The following is a 24,291-nucleotide window of genomic DNA, read 5'->3' as shown; positions in this document are numbered from 1 at the left end:
TGTAAAAGTGTTACGTATATATAACAGTTACCTCTTCAGTTTCCTCTTCATTACGTAAACTTCACTATCATCTCAACCTTCATTTCTTCTCTTCTTTTGCAAACCCTATCATCCCGTCCTTTACGAACCTTATTTCCACGATCATCTCCTTCATTTCGAACCTTATTTCCATCCAAGATCATCTCTCCCATTTCACACAATATATTTTCATTGAAATACGTAACCTTCATTACGTATTTCTTCAATATTCTATTTCTTTGAACCATATTTCTGTGAACTTTCTGCGTTCCCTCTTTTCTTTACATTTCATCTTTCTTCGAACCATTATTCAGGTATTGATGTTATAAATTTTTTGTAATCATTAAAATGCATGTTGAGCTTTTTTAAGATATACTGATACATGTTGAGTTTGTTTATAATAATGCATGATGCATGTTGAGCTTGTTGATGTTATACTAAAGTGCATGTTGAACTTGTTGTAGTTAAATGGATACAAACAAAGATTTAGAAGTTCAAAATGAAGAAGTTGGCACCTCTAAGACTTACGAAAAAGAAGTCAAACGTGGTGCAACTATCATGCAAAGGGTGATTAAAGCACGGAGCAGTGGCATTAAATTTGAGGTATACTATATATACTCTGTTTGCTGTGTGGTTTTTATCTTTTTTAGGGTTTAGGGCATGTACTTACTATATGAGTTTATTAGGTTGGCTGGAACGAGAGTGGTCAGCCAGTTGACCCCAACAGCTCCATGTTTGTAAGCTACATTGGGGCTGTTGTTCGTCAAAATGTCCCAATAACAATAGACAACTGGAGAGATAAGGCGTTGAAGGATGCCAAAGATATCATCTGGAATGACATTCAAGTAAATATTTTGATCTACTCTTTTGTCATTTATAATTTTTTTTCTGTAAAATACATTACTTATAATTGTTTTCATTGCAGACCACTTTTGTTCTTGATGAGGAACGAAAGTCATATGTTTTGAGAGTTGCTGGGAAAATCCATCGTGGATTTAGATCCCATCTCTCAAATTTCTATCTAAAAGATAGAGAAGGAAACACAAATGCTGAACCTCCAAAGATATATCAACATTATATATCAAAGGATGAATGGAGTGCATTTGTTTCCAAACGTTCTGACCCGGCGTTTGTCGTAAGTTATTAATTTATTAGCATTTGTGTTTTATTATTCATATTCGTAGCGTATTTTAAATTTTTACACAATTGCAATTTTTTTTTTATATAGAATATTAGTACGGCAAATCGCGAACGGGCAAGCAACCCAAAACACCCATACAAGAAATCACGTATGGGATATGCACGCCTTGAACAAAAAATTGTAAGTAATTAAACATCACTTGTAATTTGTATTATAAACTATAGTGTGTAACTAATTTGTATTATTTTGTTTATGATTTTAACGAATAGAGAAAAGACACCCAAGCCGATCAACCCTTGGGTCGTCATATCTTATGGAAGGAAGCGCGTGTTAACAAAGAAGGAGTGGTTGATAATGAAAATGTCAAGAAAGTTGTAGAACTTTGTGTAAGTATATTATCACTTTAATATTTTTTAATATTGTATTTTAAAAATGCTATTGAACTTATCTTTTTAATGTTACATGTATTTTAGGAAACTATTGAACAAAGTTCTGAAACTCAAGAGGGCAACAAGGATACGTGCAGGGACATTCTTGGGAAAGTGTTTAATGTCCCTGAGTATTCCGGTCGAGTGAGGGGGAAAGGATTTGGCGTAACTCCCAAAAGCTTTTTTCCTCAAGAGAAGCGCCAAAAACCTTCCAACGAGGAAGTATTAGAGAAGCTCAGAATCTTATCGGAGCAAGTGGCACTCTTGGTGAATACGAATAAAGACAAGCAACTTCCGGTTCAGCTCCAACCTGAAATACAAATGGAGAGTGAAACCGGGAGTTGCAACGTCGGTTTGAAGAGTATTCCCGAGGTAATTAATTACTTACTACTTACTTGCTTATGTAATTACTTATGTATTAAACAAACTTATATATTAACTGTACTTATGTTTTAACTATTGATGTAGGGTGTCACTACATGTGTCCTATACTTGTCCTCGCCGACTCAACGGAAGGTGGGAAAAGGAATATTGCACAATACTTCGGGAGAAGTATTGCACAATATTCCGATCCCCGCGGGCCATGTCAAAGTATCGCCTACGGTTGCTTTCGAACCAACTGCACCGTTGCCCATACCGGACAACGATGGAGATATGAAGTTCTTAAGCGACGCTATTGGCAGTTACGTGGCATGGCCCACACACCTTGTTGCCCTCGAAAAAAAGATTCCCAAGGACAAATCAGTTACATCTCCCGAAAAGGTTTGTCACATTTATTGCCTAAGGTTTTTTATTTTTTCAGATTCAATAAACTAACATTTTACCTCATTTTTGTAGGTCCAAATAAATAAACCACCCCTACAGCCAAAAAAAGGCAGCAGACCTCAAAAATTGGAGGTTAATAGGGCTGCCAAACTACAAAGGCTGGAGGGTAATAAAGCTGCAAAACTTGCAGCAACAAAAAATCTGGATCGGGGAAATTTTTTTAAAAAGCGTTGTCTTTTATCTTTGTGCCCAAAATTATTTTTGATCCAAAATCACTTCACAATCAGTGCACACAACAACAAAACATATTCAAATACCATAAGCAGTTCACACAATCAGTAGAACATAAATCAGAACTCTGTAACTTTTTTAACATATATGTAACTCTGTAATTTACAACCTAAGTAACTACATTCAGATACATATATACAACCTAATTTACAACCTAATTACCTACATTCAGATACGTATATATATATAACCTAATTTACAACCTAAACTACATTCAGATCCATATGCATGTTCATATATTGTGTCCTATGATCATTTACATATAATAACTAACAGAATATACATTATATGCACTAGCTACCATATAATATTCAGATCCCTTGCCCAGCAGCAAGCTATTTCCCAGAAAATCAAATAATTTTCATGTCAAGCACGTACTGACACCATTCTTCCTTTAATTCCATCAGATCTTCCTCAGAATATGATGGACTGGAATTGGCAAAGTACTGCAATATAAAAATTGAACATATTATATTAAGTTAGTATCAAATATATAGATAATTTATATATGAAAATCATATAATGCAAATACCGTACCGTTTCTGGGATAATAGTTTTATTCTTCTCAACAATCTCCTTCATGAATCTCAATATGTAGTACCCACAGTCGATGTTATTTGTTTGACGAGGGCACTTTATTGAGATCCATGTAATGTTATTAGACTTCTGCTTCGACACTTTAGCACCTCTTTGAGCTCGATAAACTTTTAAGGCACTATCGAATGAATAAATGTGATTATTAGAGCATGAATATTTATATATATATATATATATATAAATATTCATGCTCTAATAATCACATTTATTCATTCGATAGTGCCTTAAAAGTTTATCGAGCTCAAAGAGGTGCTAAAGTGTCGAAGCAGAAGTCTAATAACATTACATGGATCTCAATAAAGTGCCCTCGTCAAACAAATAACATCGACTGTGGGTACTACATATTGAGATTCATGAAGGAGATTGTTGAGAAGAATAAAACTATTATCCCAGAAACGGTACGGTATTTGCATTATATGATTTTCATATATAAATTATCTATATATTTGATACTAACTTAATATAATATGTTCAATTTTTATATTGCAGTACTTTGCCAATTCCAGTCCATCATATTCTGAGGAAGATCTGATGGAATTAAAGGAAGAATGGTGTCAGTACGTGCTTGACATGAAAATTATTTGATTTTCTGGGAAATAGCTTGTGCTGGGCAAGGGATCTGAATATTATATGGTAGCTAGTGCATATAATGTATATTCTGTTAGTTATTATATGTAAATGATCATAGGACACAATATATGCATATAATGGATCTGTTAGTTATTATATAATGGATCTGAATGTAGTTTAGGTTGTAAATTAGGTTATATATATATACGTATCTGAATGTAGGTAATTAGGTTGTAAATTAGGTTGTATATATGTATCTGAATGTAGTTACTTAGGTTGTAAATTACAGAGTTACATATATGTTAATAAAGTTACAGAGTTCTGATTTCTGTTCTACTGATTGTGTGAACTGATTGTCTATAATATGTTCTGTTCTACTGATTGTGAAGTGATTTTGGATCAAAAATAATTTTGGATACAAAGATAAAAGACAGCGCTTTTTTAAAAAAATGCCATAAAAAGCTAAAGAGCGCTTTTCATTTCAAATAATTAATTTACAGCGTTTAAAAAAAAAAAAACACACATTTTACAGCGCTTTTTTTAAAAAGCACTGTTAAATGTTGTTATAAAGCGCTTTAATGGTGCACCTTTAACAGTGCTTTCGTGAGAAAGCGCTGTAAAATGTACAAGAAAAGCGCTGTAAAATGCAGACCCATAATATGAAATTATGGGTGGGCATTTTACAGCGCTTCTTTGAGAAAGCGCTGTAATATGCACACCCATATATGAAATTATGGGTGGGCATTTTACAGCGCTTTTTCGAGAAAGCGCTGTAATATGCACACCCATATATGAAATTATGGGTGGGCATATTACAACGCTTTTGTGAGAAAGCGCTGTAATATGCCCACTCGTATATGAGTTATGGGTGTGCATTTTAGAGCGTTTTTTTGAGAAAGCGCTGTAAAATGCACACCCATAACTCATATAATGGGGTGCATATTACAGCGCTTTTGGTGAAGAAGCGCTGTAAAATGTGCATAACAAGCGCACGTTGTATTTACATGTTTTATAGCGCTTTTTTAAAAGCGCTGTTGTATCATTTACAGCGCTCGTTTCCACATCGTTTTTTTTTTTTAAAAAAAGCGCTGTAAATGGCTTAAAAAAAGCGCTGTAAAATCCGTTTTTTCGCGTAGTGATATATATATATATATATATACACGAAGATTCATTAATTGTAAGGTTAATTTTATCATAAGTTATTTTGTTTAATAATTTAATATAAACGATAAATTTTATTAATTAAATCGTCAAATTAAATTTTTTTATTGACTAAATTAACTTTATAAGTTTTTATAAAATTTTATAACTATTTAATACTTTATTAAATAATTTCAAATGAACGTATAATAAATCTTTTTTAAAAAATATAAGTAAATATCAATGACTATTTAGACAGCTACAAATTTCAGATTTTTATAAAAGTTTGTGTGTTTGATCATTAATATATTTTATCAAAATCAACAATTTATTGGCGGACACCTATCTAACTAATATACGAGAATAGTGTGATATACTGATGATTTTATAGGAAGAGAGAGACAAATAAAAATAAGTGTAGAAAAATAATAGATGTGTACATATCACTATTTATTAATATTTGTTTGAACTATTGAAGTCTTTTATTCTTTTTAAGTATCATTTGTGGTATTTTCTTACTTCACACTTACAAGTTATAATATAAAATTATTAATAATAGTATATTTTTAGTATTGTTTATATAAAATAAATAAATTCTATAAAATCAACTTTTAACTGTTTTTTTAATACATAGTAGTGATTATTTTAAATTTATTTTGTATAGTATACATATTATAATTAGTTTAACCGTAGACTAGCGTTCAACTAATTCAGACTAATATATGACAAGTATTTAATACGCAAGTTTAAGATGAACACGTTTTATATATAATGTTGGATATAATAAGACCATGATGGTTATATTTAATGATGACACCATGCTAGACGTTACGTTCTTACTTAAAACTCTCTAATTCCATTGACCACTGTTAATTTGTATGATGATGCGGGTCAAGATGGTCAAAAATCAAACCATTCAATTCAAAGTGTTTCTCTAATTCCTTTCTTTGATTTGGACATTTGAACCCATTTTCAATGGTTTATTATTCTTCACTCACACCATCTATCTGTCCTTACATTCAAAAATGTTTGGAAACTGAATAGCAGACACTACAATATATGAATTAGATGGCAGTCAACGGTCACAAAAGTAAATGATATTTCATTGACTATTATATTGTATCAAAGTTTAGTTTCACATTAAATATCACTCTTTCATTTAATTTAATTTAAAGGCCTACAACAATTATTAAAATAACAAATTATTTTACACTTTTTGTTCATCACCGAAATAGAAATAAACTTAAGCTACAAGTTTAATGTTGTTTCTCACCAACCACTTGAGTTACTCAGTCCCGTCCTGTCCGTCTTAATCACGAGATGGTCTAAACTGGGCAGGGCTTTGCCATCCCCAGATACTTATCATAGAAATTCATCTGCTAAATATTTCAACATTCTTAGTTATGCATACGATATTCCAACTTATCCAACATATTTTTTAGTTATGGATTCCTCCTTAGTAGCCTTGAAAAATAATAAGTTGGTGTGTTTGTTCTACAAGAATGTGGAAATGTTTGCATCACCTCCAAATGATATGACTCACATAGATATCAATATCATTTTTTATCTCATCATGGTGGATCCATTAGTAAAACACCTAAAGGAAAAGACACATGGGAAAGAAAGAATAAAATTTGTGGACGAAGAAGTCTAAGGAATGGTGATTAGCTAATTAGCCACGTCTACAACCACGGAATGGTGATTTGGTGAGGAATTGCGTCGCAGTTTATTAACCACAATTAAAATCTAAATTAGCCACGCTTAAAAGAGTTGTGGTAACATGTTTTTAGCCACGGCTAAGACCATGTTAAATGATAAAATGAAACATAATTTATGTTTTCACTTTTATCATGGGCCAACCATGGCTAATGTTTTTATTTTATTTTTTAATATCAGGTAGGTCTTTCTCTATCTTGGTCATGACTTCTTAACATTTTTAATATGCAAACAATCTGATTCTATAGAGTCAAACTAAATATTTTACAATAAACTAATCAAAGTAAAAACCCATAAAGTATGTCATAAACATAATTAATTATATATTTGTAATACACTAGGAAGACATTCTTAATAAGTATAACAACAATAACTAATTAACGTACTAAAACCATCATTAGAATAAAAGTATAAAGTAGTTTACACCAACAACAAAACTTAAACTAGTAGTCAAACATTCTAAAATCTTATACATAAACTAATTAAACATACACAAATTATTGTCGACATCAAAATAGTCTAGAGCAACAACAAAACAATCCACTAAACATCACATTCCTTCCATTTGCAGTCCAAATAGCATCATATTTCTTCCATTTTTATGCATACAACAAAAAACACAATCCTTCCATTTATAGTGCAAAAATCAAGATGAACTTTACTCATTAATTATGAGAATTAGAACTTGCTAAGTCGAAGTATAATGTAAGCAAATGTTTACTAACTAACACTGATGAATGAGTATCATTTTAATAATATTAATCACTATGTAAAGAAATAGAACATGATATTTGCAAGTGACTTAAAGTATAGATCTAAGTGTAAAAACTCTTACAAAACATATATATGGGTTAGAAAAGGAATGCAGAAGAAATATAAAAGAAAACGAAAAAGACGAGAGAAAATGATTGAAATGGAGAATATTACTTGCGTTTACTTTTGAATTGCAGTGTCTCTAAACAAGGGTGGGAAACTTCCAATCTTCGGTGTCTGCAAATAATATATATAATTATTAACTCGAAATAAGAATTTTAGCGTTTTACTAGCAAGAGTTGAATACAATAGAAATAGATAAACTCCCACGTAAAGAGTGTGATAAAACTAAACAAAAAGATAAATAATTGAAATAAATATTGAATTATCTTAATAGGATATGCCTAATGTTTGCTTCCTAATTCCTTGGTCCTTAGTTATTATCCATTTCTCCATTTTTGCACGATCATATAAACGTCGAACCATCAACATGATAAGTACGCCCAAAAGCACACACCATAATCGAGCAAGTGATAGCATCGGGTTCACACCCAAAACCCAACATTGTCTCAAACCACTCAACAACCTTATTAGGTAAAGCAGCCATTCTAGCACAGTTAATCATAGTAGTAAATGTAATGTTATTTGGTTTTACCCCTATTTGAAGCATTTCATCAAACACCTTATGTGCTCCTTCAAAATCTTTACATTTCTTAAACACTTGATTGACACATTGTTAAGAACCACCCCATCATCATAAGCTTAGTGAAAGAAAAAACAAGACATTACTGAAGTAGCAATGTCAATTTACAACAAAGGGGGTTTGAATTGTAAATTCACCCTTTTAAAAATTCCTATTAAAAACTTAAGAAAATAACTCAAGATTGATCTTGGTTGTGAAAACGGAGAATGTTCATGATTTTAACCAGAAAACGGAGACGTCATTGGTTAGTTAAAATTAGTAATTGAGTTTATGTATTTAACTTGATAATCAATCAGACTGAAAGTAAATAGGTAAGGGAAGAGATACCACACAAGGATATATCCTAGTTCACCCAACTTGGGCTACGTACAGTCCTCACAACTGTGAGATTTTCCACTAAGTGTTCAAAATAAATAACATTCTTGGTTTTACAGCACCTAGCTCATATCAACCTTTATCTGTTACAAAGTTAAAACCTTTCCACCCAGAAAGGAGTTCAATCAGGTCACCTATCAACCTTGATAGAATTTCTTACAATCTACCAAAACTATATTAAACTCTTATAGTTCTAGTTTTACAATAATGATGAGATTGTTTTGTTAAAATGTGAGAAGACTCAACACTTATTTGAGTTCTGATTCTTTGACAAAAAAATACACGAGAATGATTCTAAGAATCAAATGGAAAAATCATAACTGATTCAATGTATGTGAGAGAGAGAGAAATTCAAGTATGATTGAAATGAGTAATGAATTTTCTTAGTACTTGAAGCTATGATTTTTTCTTGAGCATTGTCATTCGTTTTATAGGCTTTTAGGACATTTAATAAAGGTCAAAAGAGTTGTTGGTAGTGCTCTATCAGTTTTTGACCAAAACCAATATATATGAATAAAAATATTCCATCCTTTGAACACTTTGTGAAATCTGTTTGACTGAGAGTTTTTCTTCGTTCTTGATTAGATTTCTTTTGTTTTTAATGATCCTTTATACCTCAGATATATTTTTTGATGATATTGCTTCAATATGGAGATTTGATTCTGTCAAAATAGCTTGAAGAATGATGACAATCTGCTGGAGAATGATGTTGAAAATTCTGGAGACTAATGATCATTCTGGAGACTAGTCTGAACATTCTAGAGACTAATATGATTATTCTGGAGACTGATTTGATCATTTAGGATACAGATCTAATCATTCTGGAGACTGATGAGAACTTTCTGCAGATTGATGTTTAACATGTTGGAGAATGATGTTAGCATGTTGGAGATTAATGTTAACATGTTGGAGAATAATGTTAGCATGCTAGAGATTAATGTCAACATGCTGAAGAATGATGTTAGTATGCTGGAGATTATCAGAATGTTGTCAAGAATGTTCTTCGTTCTTGACAGTAAAGTTGGAGAAGGTTCAAATCTATTTGGTCTTGTTAATTCGGATCTTCTCTCTTTGTGATTCGAGTAGTTTCTTTGAATCTGATCATCTCAGTTTGTTTCTTTTCAAGTGCTGATGATATAGATGTAAAATCTGGAGGCTAAAATGTCTTTTAACTAGTGGAGATTGATTAATTTTGGAGCTATGATGATCATTCTTGAAACTAGAGAACATTCTCCGTTTTCCAGATTTTGTTAAGAATGTTCTCCACTCTTGTCTGTTCAGTTTCTTGCCTTTTTATGCTGATTTATTTGCTTTGTTTAAAATCTATATTTAAATTAATATACTAAAAAACACAAGTTAAATTAACATAACATTTAGAATCATAATTAACATTCTTAATTAACTTTTTGTGTGATTTGATTAAAACATTAAAATGAGATTTGGTCTCAATAATTACATCACATAAACAATCATATAAACTTCTAAACCTAAAATGGTTATTATCAACTCTACATCTACTAATCACTATCAAAATGGTTATTATCAAACTAAACTATCAAAATGATTATTATCAAACTAAACTTGTTATAAAAAAGGTATTACATCACATAAACAATCTAAAAAAGGTATTACATCATGCTATTATTATTTTTTTTGTCAAATATACTCACATCACATAAACAACTAAACCTAAAAAATTAAAATAAAAAAAGATTTGGAGTTTTTACCAGAGAGAACGAAAGAGAGCAACTCGTGAGTTCTTGGCGATGGTTGGGTCGTGTGACGTTAGCACCGATGATTGAGTCATGAGTGCTTGTGGCTGGGTCGTGAGATGTCCAGTGTCGGAATTGAAGGTGAGAAGAGAAGAGGAATGAAACATGAAATAAAAAAAATAAAAGGAATGGAAAAGGTGAAAGAAAATGGAAATAAATAGGCGCAGTTACTGAAAAGGTAAAGAGGGAAAACAAATTGTTAGTCACGGTCTAACCGTGATAAAATTTGATTTTTAACCACTGTCAATGTGAATGTGGCTATTTAACTATGACTAACTTCCGGTTTTTTTGTAGTGTAAGTTCATATGGACATTAGTCTATGATGAATCATTCTAAAAGTTGAAAGAATTTCAAACCACCCCTCTAATTATAACTCAGTATGAGACTATAGTTATCATATATCTTTATCTAACTTGGACACGAAATGTCTTGAGCTCGATCTTAGTTCAAGGATTGGAGAATGAGCAAAAGTCAATCTACTCCTTTAGTAAAGTCTTCAAAGGTGTTGAAAAGAAAATGGGATGAGGAACTTGTAGTACCCCAATTTTCTCCAACTTATTAGAAATAATTCAAAAAAGTAATAATATCCATTTTTAGTATTATATCAAATTTTGTGATTTGTATCTTCATAATCATTCATACAGAAAAGAAATATATATATATATATATATATATATATATATATATATATATATATATATATATATATATATATAAATAAAAAAAAAAAAAAAATATAAGTAATAGCATCGAGAAAAAGATACTAAAGATAGTGGTTGAAGAGTAAGTTAGTGAGACGGTTATGTTTTATATATATAGCTTGAAATTAGGTTCATTATGTCTCATCAATTTACAATGACAAATCAAATTACAATTTTAAAGCCAAACCAAATTACAATAAGTATGCTCATCAATTTACTATGCCAAATTTAATTACAGTTTTAAAACCAAATCAAATTACAAATTAAAAATTAAGCCAAATTAAGTTACAATAAAAATGATGTCAAACTAAATCAAATCAAGTCAGCTCTTCCAACCTGTTTTGCCTCTGTTTTGTTCTCTATTGTTGCCTTTGCTCACTGCCAAACTTTGCTCTGCTGATGTTGACTGCTATTGATGCACAAGCCTTGCTCACTGATACATATGTACCTGTTGTAACTAATTAAAGAAATAATAACGTAATTTTTATAAGTTAGTCATTGTACATATTATACATAGCAAAGAGACAAACTTTTGAGTTTTTTTTTAAAAAAACTAAAAGACAAATTAAAGCTGCAAATAAAAAACTTAGCAAATGAACAGATAAAAACAAACATAGGCTAAAACCATGAATGCATCAGATGTGTAGAAAAAACACAGATGATGAGCAAAAGAAAAGAAACATCAAACAAGAAACTGGAAAGCTCAAACAGTGGCACAGACGAAGAAAGCAACTAAACATTTTAAAAAAAACTCTACCAATACATCTTCATTGCTCTTTTAAAAGGATATGGGATTAACTCTACTTAAAAGAAAAAACACATAAAAAGAATGAGAAAGGGAAGAAATCAGAGAGTATCAGTGACAAACAACAAACATAAAACATTAAGGTATCTTTTGTCTCCTATATAATAAATTTGTTGTTTTTTATCTTCATCATACAATCACTCTTTTTTTTTAATGTATATTTTTTTTATTAAGATGACATAATGAACGAAACATAAAAAATAACACTAAAAATTCAAACCTGTGATGATGTCGTCCTTGACGTCCCCCCTGTCCTTATTGTCGATGATGTCCTTATCATCGCCGTTGAGCTTGTCGTCGTTGTTGTCCTTGTTGTTGTCGTTGTCCTCACCTTCGTCACAGTTGTTGTTTCTTTGTTTCTTCTTCGTTTTCCCTTTCTGTTTTTTTGCCAACCGCGTTTCTACCAACAAGTGGTTGCCTCCTTTGTGTTGTAATCTGGCCACTTCCTTAAAATGAAATTATGGTTTTTTAGTTTTATACTTTAACCTTTTCTTTGTTAAGTTGGGCTTGGATTCTAGTCAAAAATTGTTTTTAAGTTAAGTTGGGTTTGGTTCTAATAACAAAAATAAAAGATTGTTTATATAAATTCAACCCATTTGGAGCTGATTTTTATCTTATTAAAAAAGAGTTATTTTTGCTTCATAACTTAAATATCAAAATTTCATTAAAAAAAACACGCAAATAATTCATTAAAGATTAACTAAATGTGACTTTTTTTTTTTCATCTTTGAGTTATTAGAACACAAGTTGCGACAACTTGGCGGTTCTAAATCTCATCTCCATAGATAAACTAGTAAATTAAAATTCATAAACAAATTAGTAAATAAAAATTATTAAAAGTTAATTAGAAATAATATCTTTTAATAACTGAGTTGCAAAGTACAAATTTTACATTTTGATAGTTTTAAAATTTATTTTCATAAACAAATAAACCTAAAAATAAACTTTTAAAATTTGATTAATTAGATGTGATATTTTTTAATCTTTGAGTTGTTAAGACATAAGTTGAACTATTTGGTGGTTTTGAAACTCAATTTTTAAAATCGAAAATAATATAAAGATTTTTAAGAGGATTAAATCAGATGTGACATCTTTTTTTTACTCCTTGAGTTTTTGAGACACGAGTTGTACAACTCGATCGTCCTAAAACTCGCATTTTTAAATAATTACTCAAATCAAACAAACTCTTTTATTTTTCTTTTCGTCAAAACATTTTTTTTATCACAAAACAATTTTTCTTTAAAAACACTCAACACATTCGTATTTTTTTTAACCAAGAATTATGTAGCTTTGATTTCTCCATGGTACCGGGAGATATGTAGCATCAAAATCACATTCTTGTCAAGCACATCAATATTAATTTCTTTTTTTCTCATTTATTTAATAAGCACACATTTATTCCAAAATCGTATTTAAAAAAAATTATAATTGTTATTCATATTTAATAGTAAGGAGAAATAAATATACTTAAATTAATATTAATATTCTTACACAATTAATCATAGGTAACCGTTGTTTTAACGGATGTCGTAGGGTGCTAATATCTTCCCTATGCATAATCAACTCCCGAACTCAAAATTTGGTTTCAAATACCATTTTTTCTATTTTTAAGGGTTTCTCAATATTTTCCCTATTTTAAAATAAATTTTGGTGACAACTCCATTAAATTCGAGAAACACTCGAAGTTTTAGGCCGCGATCGAAATCTATCAGGTCATATAGTCACTATATCGTATTAGTTATCACTCGTCTTTAGGGGAAGCCCTTGTTGCGATAAAAACAAACTTAGAGCCGCATACTCTAATGCATAAGTAGTACAAAAAATTATCGTATTCAAATGGATTAATTAGTAAATATTAAACTAATTAAAATTAGGTTTAATTGCAGTTTTGATCCCCTTATTTTAGCTGAATTACGAAAGTAGTCCCCCCATTTTATTTCTCCCCAGTTTTGGTCCCCAAACAGAATTTTTTAGTCTAAAATTTGATGAAGTGTCATTTTTTAAAGCCGCACTACACCATTTATGATCATAGATTTCAGGTTCAGTTGTTGCACCACGAGATCTTGAGACATTGTGTGACTTAAATAAACCAAAAAAAATGAAATTTCATTAAATTTTGGTTCAAAATTCTGTTTGAGGGACCAAAATTGAGGAGAAACAAAATGAGAGGACTACTTTCGTGATTCAACTAAAATAAGAGGACCAAAATTACAATTAATCCTTAAAATTATTTATTATTTAGATTAATAATAATGGTTGATTTCGTTATTGTAATAAATAGAAAATAAAAAATGATTAAAAATAAAAACGTAAAGTTGAAGATTCATATAAATAAGTCTAGGGTGATGGTTTCACTTATAACATTGATTACCCTTGATTCTAGTTATATTCAAATTTTTTTTTTTCAATTACCAACCTCTTTACTAAGACTACCAACATGTTTGATCATTCAAGATTAATATTATTTTTCTTAAATTAATATTTTATTTGGTCATGGAAAGAGTTTACATTCAAGAAAATCATAGAGTAAAAAAGCTTGATTGATTGGATGACTAAAATTAAGCATGCGATATTTATAGTCTCAATTATCTTATACATTCATTAATTGCAATACGGTAGGGTCGCTGACAATTAATTGATTAATAACATACAAAGAGTGATAAATCCTAACATGTGTTATGAAAATATGAAAACTTAATTGAACAATTAAAAGTAATTAAAACAAAACTAGAATTGATACCTAAGACATAGTAAAAGATATCTTAATTACAAGATCGACTTAAAACTTTAGAAGAGAGTTTAGTTGTTCATTATTATAAATAAAATTAAATTTATAATAATAGTATTCATCAAAGTAAAAGAGAAGAACAAAAATACTATAAAAAAAAAATGAATATTTGCTCCAAAACTCACTTTGGTTCAACTCCAAATACTCCTAATATCTCTCTAATTATTGTGGTGTTGGTTCTCTACTTTTAATCTCTCGTGTGCCTTTTTATATTCAACAAACAATTTGCTACTTTTCTGCAACAAAAACTAACAAGTACTCCAATTTTTCCTCTAACAAATCTAAATAATATTATAATATATGAAATATAATATTATATAAATTATATATTATTATCTATAGTTTTTTCATCTTTTCTACGTAATAAAGAGTAAATTAAATTAAAAATTTATATGTTAACTCATAATTACTCTAAAAATGATCCATAATAATTCTTAAAAAAATTGAAGTTTATAAACTCCTTTCAAACTAGTGTTTGACATAGATGTGATGTGATGATCCCAGTGGAAATAGGTACACCAACTAGGCGAAGATAGAACTTCGCCTAAAAATCCCTAGTTTTTTGGCATTCTCACAATTAGCTAATTATGAAGGCCATCAAGTTCAAACTCATTAGTGAATAGTGATCAAGTCTTTACAACAAGTGGTAACCTTTGATAGATACAAGATTATATTTCTAATATATCAAGGAAATTTATGATTGTCCAATGAGTCAATAAAAATCCCTTGGCAAGAGTTATTACCATGAAGATAGAGGAACTTATGCTTAAATCTATTATATGAATAGTGAAAAGAAGTTAGTCTTCTTCTTTCGGGAATACCACTTGTGAAAATCTAGTTCCCATTTTCAACACTTTCAATATGGTGGAAAGAAAAAAAGACCAATTTGGACATCTCTTATAAAAAGTGCGACTATTCAGGTGAAGTTGGGTAGATGGAAGCTCACAGTACGAAGATACACACACATTCACAAAAATAGTCCTATATATGTATATATAGAGAGAGGGGTGCATTGATAAAGACGACGGGTGCAAATAGTAGCATAGCACCTACCCTTCCCGTTATTTCAACAGTTGCATCGCAGCCCACTTATCCCATTGGGTTACACACGACACGATACCTGTAACTTGATGACAGGTTGGCAATTCAATCCGACACGTCGTTTACTTGCACCCTGCATCTCTTCTCTTTATCTGTCGCTTTCCCAACTCTAGTAAAAAATGAAATAATAATCTTTTTTCTCTTTTTTTTACAGAAATTGTAACAACAACCACATTAACAAATTATTGTCTACAAACCCACTCGCTCGGGTTTTTTGCACTAACCTTAAACTCAGCATGATGGAATCCAAGTCAAACGACAAAACAACAAACTCTTTATCAGGTATGAATACCACCATGTATTATCAATCACTTTCGTATGTATTTCCGACCATTCATTCATTCAATAAAGGTATTTGTTTCATTTTCAGGAACATTGATTTTCAATTTCTTGCATATATTCTATACCTATGTAATCATGTATTTCTTATTGACTCTTTATAATCGTTTTTTTAATCAGATTTTTAATATATAATCTTATTATAAGTTACTGATAATAAATTTTCATGGCAGTAAATTTTCGGAATAAATTATTTTTATGTGGTAGGGGGAAAAATTGAACTGATTTTCTTTGGAGTGTTTTATCTATGAAGCACCGTATTTAGTGATTGGACGTGCTTTTAATCTGAATTGTCTGTGCTACATAGGTTTGTTTTATTTGTGTGTGAGTGGAAGTTATTTATGGGAAATATGAATGATTTTGTTATAATGTTTTATGTAATTGTTTAATGAAGTAAGAGGACCCATTTTGGTTGAAAGAGCAAAGAAAGAATTTGAGGCTATTTTGCATCCTCAGAAGTCTTCATGTCATCACAGGGAAACTCATGGATTGAATAGTGACATTGATGAGAATACCTCATTGGATGATGTTAAGGCTCCAAATGTGTTTGAAAGAGCCAAGGAGGAGTTTCAAGCCCTTGCTCAAGTGTTCCATCACAACAGTGAGGCTTCATCTCATGATGATATAAGGTTCAAAAATCATAACTTCCTTATAATAAAATTGTCAAAATTTGACATGTGAAAGTAGATGAATTTGTTGACAAACTCCTATATCTACTTGTTTTATTTTGTCACATAGGGTTGGAAATCAAATAGCAGAGTCAAACCATAAACAAGAAACCTTAAAATCCCCATCAGGTATGTGTTACTTTGTACTTGTAGAAGTGTTCCTTGTTCTTGGTCGTTTGGAGATTATGTACATAAGAATTATGTGTCAATGCATTCTTTAAAGTTAGTTATGCTTGTCATTAGGCCTCATCAATTTTATGTATTGGTCCTACACATGCATGTTGTGGTGGTGTGATTATTGTTGTTGTTGTGGAATTTTTAAGAATGATTTAAGGATCTTGTGGTGGTTGCTTTTTAGTGACTGCATATGTAACTATAGAAGCACACATCAACCTGTGAGACTAATATGCCTACAAATAGTTTGAGAGGAAATATACAAATTTGTACTTTGAAATTTAGAATTGTATTAATTTAGTCACTCGCGTTATCTGTTTTTCAAAATAATCCATCAATTTGCAAAATTTTAATCAAATTTGTCCGTCAGTTGGTATCAAGGACAAGAATGTCATTAAGTTGGTAATATTGGGGATGAATTTGAAACTAAGTGAATAATGTCAGAGCATTTGATAGCAAATCCAGACCGAGAGACAAACTTGATTAATATTTTGAAATTCCAGATATCATGTTGGAATATTGATCATGTGAAAGACTAAGTCGATAGAATCCTACGATTGAAAAGACTGGCTCGGATATTAATTCAACATATAAAAATAATAATCGATTTTAGCTCGAACGGTTTGTGGAGGAACCCTACCTTCTCTGATCCATTCAACAAGTGCGATTTCTTTCTGTAGATACATCCATTGCGTTGGATGCCTTTGCTCTATAATGTGAATGCTAAAATTACTGTTGTAGATAATCAAGTCTTCTTCAATTAGTTGTTGTTTGATATGCTAGTTTATGGTTATTATAATTTGTTAACTTGATACATATTCTCTCTTGACAGAAACAAAAGCAAAGAAAGCCAACATATTTGTGAGAGCTAAGGAGGAGATTAAAGCTGTCATACACCATGATAAGTCAAAACACCATCATCATAAAGAAACTCATGGAAGGAATGATGATATTAATGAGAATACTCCTATAGATGAAGTTAAGGGACCAAATGTGTATGAAAGAGTAAAAGAAGAATTCCAAGCTGTTTTCCAAGCAATACATCCTAAGAAAGAAAGTTGAGTAGCTGGCCATTTTTATTTTTCTTACTTACAATGGAATATTGTTAAATTCAGTTTTGATTGGGATGAGTTTGTACATTAGATAAACATATGCTTATATTTTTTCACTGTATTCATATGGTTTTCTTTTCTTTGAGAAAGATATAAATAACAGATGTTCTTTGTTACTTATCTTCTTCATGGTTATTAATTTTCCTTTATTAATCATAGAGGTTTAATTAGACAAAAGATAGTTAACAAATGCTGTGCATGTAGTTCTTTGGAATCTGTGGCTACTACAAAATATTGTAGTCTTCTACAATGGCAATGAATAATTCATTAATCTACGCAGCACTGACAAATCAAATTGAATGCCTTATCTGACTATTAGTGTATGTGTTTAATTTTCATAGGTTAATATAGTAGAGGTCATAAAGATTAGATCTTAGTCTTGGTTTATTGCATACTTACTAATGCGTTGAATATGTAATTAAACATTGGTAAGGAATATAGTGGGTAGGGGAGGTTCATTTGCAAATGGTAGAAAAGTTAAAGCAACAAGAAGATACTCTTCTTTTTTCATTGTGAAAGATAGGTTGTTATTCAAATAGGTGGAATTTAGTGTAGGTCCTCTTACAGGCACGGTAGAGATGGTGTAGGTCCTCTAATGGACGTTGGCTCTAACAAAATCATCAAGGGACATTGGAAATTAGTCTTTGTAAAAATATCATTTAATAGTACATTGGTCTCTACATAATATCACTTACTAAAAAATGTCCCTATAGTCTCTATCAATCCAGCTAAGTATTGAGATACTAATAGCAAAACATTGTCGACGAAAATTGAGAAATTACAAATTAGAAGAAATAAACATGACAAATGGCATGTGAAAAATTTCTATAAGGGTTATTCTCAATTCCAACTATTCAAATAACAACCTTTCTCACAATGATACCTCATAAAATTAAGGTTCATGCTCTCACCTATGGATGAAGAAGAATATCTTTTTGTGGCTTAAATCATCGACCTATTGCATTCCTTTACCAATTTAATACAACTGAAGAGGAGAAACACATCATCGGAAGACATCATTATATTGGAGGCAAAGTAGTCAGCATAATATATTTAACAAAGTTCAAAAATCGGTCAATTTAGTCTTGTAAAGTCAATCTTAAATCGGTCAATTTAGTCCATAATACGTGGTACTGATCAGTTGGCTTACATCACAAGTATGTTACTAACGTCTATGTCATATCCCATAACTGTACAAGTTAAAGGAATTGCCAATTTATTTGATGTTATTCAAATTCTACCATTGTTTTACCTATTCACAAATTTTAAAAATTAAAATCACCAACACATACAATTTTAAATACTGATTTAGTGATGTACTTTTTATTTTGAGATATTTTTTTTCAAAAGGACACTAGTTGTGAGATGGATTTGTTTGGCTGACTTTTAACCATTTTGCACACGTGAACTCTATCATTGTAGAAGTTTTGTGGACCATTGTTTTGTTCACTAACACACATGTATTAGGTGTATTATTTAATTAACTCTTCATGATTCCATGTAAAACAAATGCCAAAGTTAAGGACATTAATATATATGTGCAACCAAAATGCAACTTTTAGTGTGTCATAAGATGTAGAAATAATAGCAAAGAATATTATGTAAGAATCCCTTATAGTTAAGGAATTTGAGCATCCAAAAGTTAAAGAAGGAAACAAATCGGTCATCAAGGTTTTCGTCACGAGTTTATCGTCCCCTGACCTTCTCTTGACTAAATCTGAAATTAATTGCCCCATATTAAAGTTTAGATAGTTGATTGAGTCTTGAGAATTCATAAGAGTCAGAACCACATCAGATATTATAAAATTATACTTAGTTTATCTGATGAACGTTCAGGAAGTCGAATGTAAGGAAGACTAACTAAAAACAATTTAATATAACTTAATTAAATCTTTCTCAAGTCTAAAAGATTCCAAGAGGGTTGTGGGATTATCAAAAATCGTCAAAAAGTGCATGGAAATTGATAATTCAATTGCAAATACTCATATCTTTTGTTTTTAGCTAGCCAACTAACTGAAGCTATTATTTTCACATAGGCATGAAGTGAGTGAAAAGGCGTGTGGATAAAGGAGATGGAGGAAAATCAAAGTCAAATGTGTACTGCATTTTCATCCACTGATAGCTCACACTTTTGAACAATTTAACAGCGAGATGAAAATCAAGAATTTCAATGAAGTTGTGTTCAGTCAAGTCTGGATGTGTACTCTATCCAAAGCTATTCAAGTGCTCGTGTGTGTGTCTATATATATATATATATATATATATATATATAATTTTTTTTTAAAATAGAAAAATAATCGAGTAGAAACGGATACAGAGATTAAATCACCAAATTAGTTCCTGAAACTGCTCATTTCCTTCAGCAATCTAAATGTCAACCAATGAATTAACATGATTGTAACTGCCAAAAGTAATTGAGTTAAAACCTAGAAGGGCATGGACAAAAAGTATCGGTTCGCTATTGATATTGCCTTCTACAGTCTACACTACTTTGAAGAGGAATCAGAGCACAGAAAAATATTTACAAGTAAAAGAATAAAATCACAGAAAAAATACAGCAGCACTTCAACTTGACTTCCCCGCCCAATTCTGTCTTACCTCTTCACTTTCCTAGCATTACATTTACATTCTACCTCATTTGCTCCCTTCATAATTCTACCCACTTGGTATCAGTATTTAACTTTTAGAGTCAAGGCATGCATTACAGTTTGCATTAATATCATTCTTATTTATGGTACCAAGCAGGCAAATAAAAAAGGACAAATAAATGAAACTCAAAAAATGTAGAAAGTTGTTCAAAGGAGCAGCAGAAATACTTTTATAGGAAAACTACAAAGGTCATGTCTTCAAAACAAAAAATAATGGACTCTGTCGTATTAAAAGTAAAATAAACAGCAGCCTGTTTCTGAATCATTAGACAATTTATGCACGAGGAAAGATGTAAATTCAAGCATGTTCCAATGACATCTTATAGCTACTCAATTAGCATGAGGTTCTCATCAACATCTCAAACTAAATCACAGAGTTGCCGAGCAGATGTTGGCATTCACTTTAACATTGCATTTGCATCAGCATTTAAGACAAAAAATAGGAAATCAATCATGTCAAGTTAGAAATCAACAAAAGATCTGGAATTCTAGCACCCTAAATGCAGCTGTCGCAAGTTTCTTATTGAGCAAAATAATGAAAGGCCAGAGTTAATATTGAAATCTTACCAAACAACAAATATTTTTTGATCAAAATGCATCGTATTACTTGAGTAGGAGAGTAATCACCTCAACATTTGAATTTGAAAAGGGAAACTCCAAAACAACAGTAATTCAATGTTCATAAACAAAAAAAAGTAAAAGAAATAACATACCTGGCATTTCAGTGAGGCTCTGCTTATTTTTTGATGGTGGTGGTTGAAATGCACTTTCTAACCTAGAGGAAATGGAGAAATGAGCTTCTACAGAAGATATAGAAATTGGTTGATCGTTCAAAATTGCCTCACCATTGGTGCATTCCAACGACGAGTCTTAGTTGCACGTTCCTCTGAATGAAATGGCATGGTTAAGGACACTGCTGCTAATCCCTTCATCAACTGTGCCCCAAAGCAAACCGTGGGGAATCCATAGGATGGAGGATTGGTAAGGGTTTTCAGTTGTGTTATCTGCATTAGTTTCCGATCAAGGGACATGTTCTTGAACTCTGAAAGCACTTTATCCCAGTTGTTCTTGAAAAATCACAATCATCCAATATTTAACTCTTATATCCAACAATAACTAATCATGTTACACTTTTAAGGCCCTCTCATTGAGCCTTACCTTAGACATCACCAATTAATAGAGTCAAAGGTCTAACAAAGCTAAAGTAATCTAAAAATGGAACAGCTGAGATAATGGATAAGAACTGGGGTTAATCAGACGTTGACACTCTTGCTTGAACTGATTAATCACAAGAAGACTAATGAATTGAGGTTCTAGCTAGAAACTTCAAAGTCCCTACCTTTTGTCGATTTGGATTTTCTTTGAAACCTCATTTGTTACAGAGGAACCTGCAGTACACTTCATTTTGTCTCATCACAGATTTTTCTGTCATAATCCTTATTCAGAGATGAAGACCTCCTGCTAAGACAAGTCAAATCCTATTACTACCTACGTGTGCATTTTGCTACACTTCATTAAGTTCAAAAATCAAAACAATTTCATCCAATTCTAAGCCAGTTCTATAGTATAAACATTCGTGAATGCAATTTCTTCCTATAGATCTAAACGATTAGATTAAATTAATTGAACCAAGATTGTGTCAACAAGAATTTACAATAATAATCAATTCACACTATATTAACCGAGAATTCCCAATAAACAGCTCTGCCCGTCAAATTATTTAAACAAGATAAAACCAGTATGCATTAACAGAAAAATCCACACAACATTCAAACTATGCTGATTCTTAATGTTGATTTGGCGAAATTCTCAACATATAAAATACAAGGGACACACTATTACTCAGATATTAATTGCAACTTAATTGACTGAAACAACAACAAACAGCACCCAAAACATCTCAAATAAACAACAGCAAAGCATAGTTCCAATAAATGCATTCATAGCAGAAACAGAATAATCGGATAATATTTCAAAATGCTGCATCTGCATGAACAAATAAATCAACCAGGAATACCGTGCATAAGATTCCAAATCAAACTAACTACTTTTGATATAAGTTCAAGAAAACTAAAAATATGATTCAACACCAAGATAATCAAAGGTTTCAAGTACACTATTTAACAGCTTATTCTTCTTCTTCTTATAAAGAAGACAACGAAAAACATTAGATTTCAAGGGTTTTCAGTTACAGCAGTGCCATTGTTGGAATTATTAGGAGGCTGCTTCTGTTGATCGATGACACGTCCGGTTAAAGCATCGACAGGACGCATGTCACGAGGTCCACCTTTGCGTGCCATAGCCACAGTTGGTGGAGGTGGAAGTAACCCTGCTCGAAATAGAAGACGCTCTACTGGATTGGATGGTTGAGCTCCAACAGAAAGCCAATACCTAAAACACCACATCAGATATATGAACAATATGGCCTAAAAAGAGTTAACTCTCTTTGGTAATATTTTTTTGCAAATGACAGATAAACTAGCTTATAGTATAGTGGATGGGTTTATAGCAGATAAGCTGGTCAATAGTTGATAAATTGGCCGATAACAAACTCATCTAACAAAACCACTAACAAACAAATCTACTTTGATTACACAAGCTTGATATAAGTTAGTTAGGCAGTTAGTTAGTTAGTTATTTAGTTAGGGAGAGTGTTATTTACTTACTTGACTCTATCGAAATTGATTCCCATTCGTTTGCCACCATCTTGACCAGGTAAAGGATTGTAATAACCCAGAACTTCGAGGTGTTTTCCGTCTCTTGGAGATCTGCTATCGGCGGCCATAACACGGTAGAATGGTTTGTTCTTGCATCCTAAACGTGATAGACGAATCCTAACCACCATTTTCCCCCCAAATTCAATTCAAACCCTCCCTATTTGATTCTCTCAATCTCTCTTTCGAATCCAATGGAGGAAACGAAATGAATATGTCTGTATGACTCGCGGTGGCGATAGGGTTCTGTTCTGCGTCTCTGTCGTTTTGCTGACTCGCTCGGTATCAACGATGGGTCGGGCTGATGGTGTTCTCGATAGCGGGCTCAATATGACTGGACTCTAATATTAGTTGAGAATTAATATGGATTAAACTTTGTTTTTTGGAGTTCAAAATAAAATTGATTTTATATTAAGTAATCGGGTGAATTATATTGTCTAAAATTAAATAGGTATTGGACTTATCTATTTGAAATTCAAAATGATAAAGTTTTAATTTGGAGTAGGGCTGGACAAACGGTCGGGTTCAGACGGATTCGGGTCTAAATATCACGAGTTTAATCGATTTTGCGGGTCGGGTTACCGGTTTCAATTTGTATGGACTTTGAAAATTGTGGTCCAATTAACAACAAATTTATCTATGAAGATTTTTCATAAAACAATGGTTTACATTTTATTTGTATGGACCATAAGATAATTTAACTTAAGCCCCATTTTTTAAAACAATAGTTTACATCAACTATCATTCAAAATAAAAATTGACTTATAAACATAAAGGATCAATAGAATAGATTAACAGGGCCATCAATTAAGAACATATTAGGACCTTCAGGTAACAAACCTAAATAATATGGAAAACCTAAACAAGGTCATGCTATTCAGGATTTCATCCAAATCAAAAGCTTGCCAAATCACCCAGAATGAGTCAAACTTTATAATTACAATCATATGGAAAAGTAATTATATTTTACAG

General features: G+C 31.3%; 3 protein-coding genes across 4 annotated transcripts; 2 read left to right on the top strand and 1 right to left on the bottom strand.

Annotated features, from left to right (window-relative positions):
* Positions 1 to 684: 684 nt before the first annotated feature.
* On the top strand, positions 685 to 9,574 carry LOC140921057 (uncharacterized). The gene is made up of 8 exons (XM_073370819.1): positions 685 to 863; positions 944 to 1,153; positions 1,247 to 1,339; positions 1,429 to 1,545; positions 1,633 to 1,959; positions 2,056 to 2,349; positions 2,425 to 2,597; positions 9,346 to 9,574. Exons 1-8 carry the CDS (start codon positions 750 to 752, stop codon positions 9,572 to 9,574), a joined length of 1,557 nt encoding a protein of 518 aa, XP_073226920.1. The 5' UTR covers positions 685 to 749.
* A 6,225-nt stretch (positions 9,575 to 15,799) lies between these two features.
* On the top strand, positions 15,800 to 18,073 carry LOC101506932 (uncharacterized). 2 transcript variants are annotated; one of them, XM_004513375.4, is made up of 4 exons: positions 15,800 to 15,946; positions 16,398 to 16,632; positions 16,742 to 16,800; positions 17,678 to 18,073. In XM_004513375.4, exons 1-4 carry the CDS (start codon positions 15,901 to 15,903, stop codon positions 17,905 to 17,907), a joined length of 570 nt encoding a protein of 189 aa, XP_004513432.1. In that variant the 5' UTR covers positions 15,800 to 15,900; the 3' UTR covers positions 17,908 to 18,073. The 2 variants fall into 2 exon arrangements, with proteins under 2 accessions (XP_004513432.1, XP_012574925.1); XM_012719471.3 differs by having other exon boundaries at positions 15,829 to 16,015.
* Positions 18,074 to 22,510: 4,437 nt separating this feature from the next.
* Positions 22,511 to 23,658, bottom strand: LOC101506595 (small ribosomal subunit protein bS16m/bS16c). Its single transcript, XM_004513374.4, has 2 exons — positions 23,272 to 23,658; positions 22,511 to 22,996 (listed from the first exon to the last, which is right to left on the bottom strand). The coding sequence occupies exons 1-2, from the start codon at positions 23,448 to 23,450 to the stop codon at positions 22,780 to 22,782; spliced, it is 396 nt and encodes a 131-aa protein (XP_004513431.1). The 5' UTR covers positions 23,451 to 23,658; the 3' UTR covers positions 22,511 to 22,779.
* Positions 23,659 to 24,291: the final 633 nt, after the last annotated feature.

Source organism: Cicer arietinum, chromosome 1 (assembly GCF_000331145.2).
Source record: "Cicer arietinum cultivar CDC Frontier isolate Library 1 chromosome 1, Cicar.CDCFrontier_v2.0, whole genome shotgun sequence".
In the NCBI taxonomy this organism is placed as follows: domain Eukaryota; kingdom Viridiplantae; phylum Streptophyta; class Magnoliopsida; order Fabales; family Fabaceae; genus Cicer; species Cicer arietinum.
The sequence above is the reverse complement of the archived record's forward strand: the minus strand, read 5'-3'. Positions and strand labels throughout refer to the sequence as shown.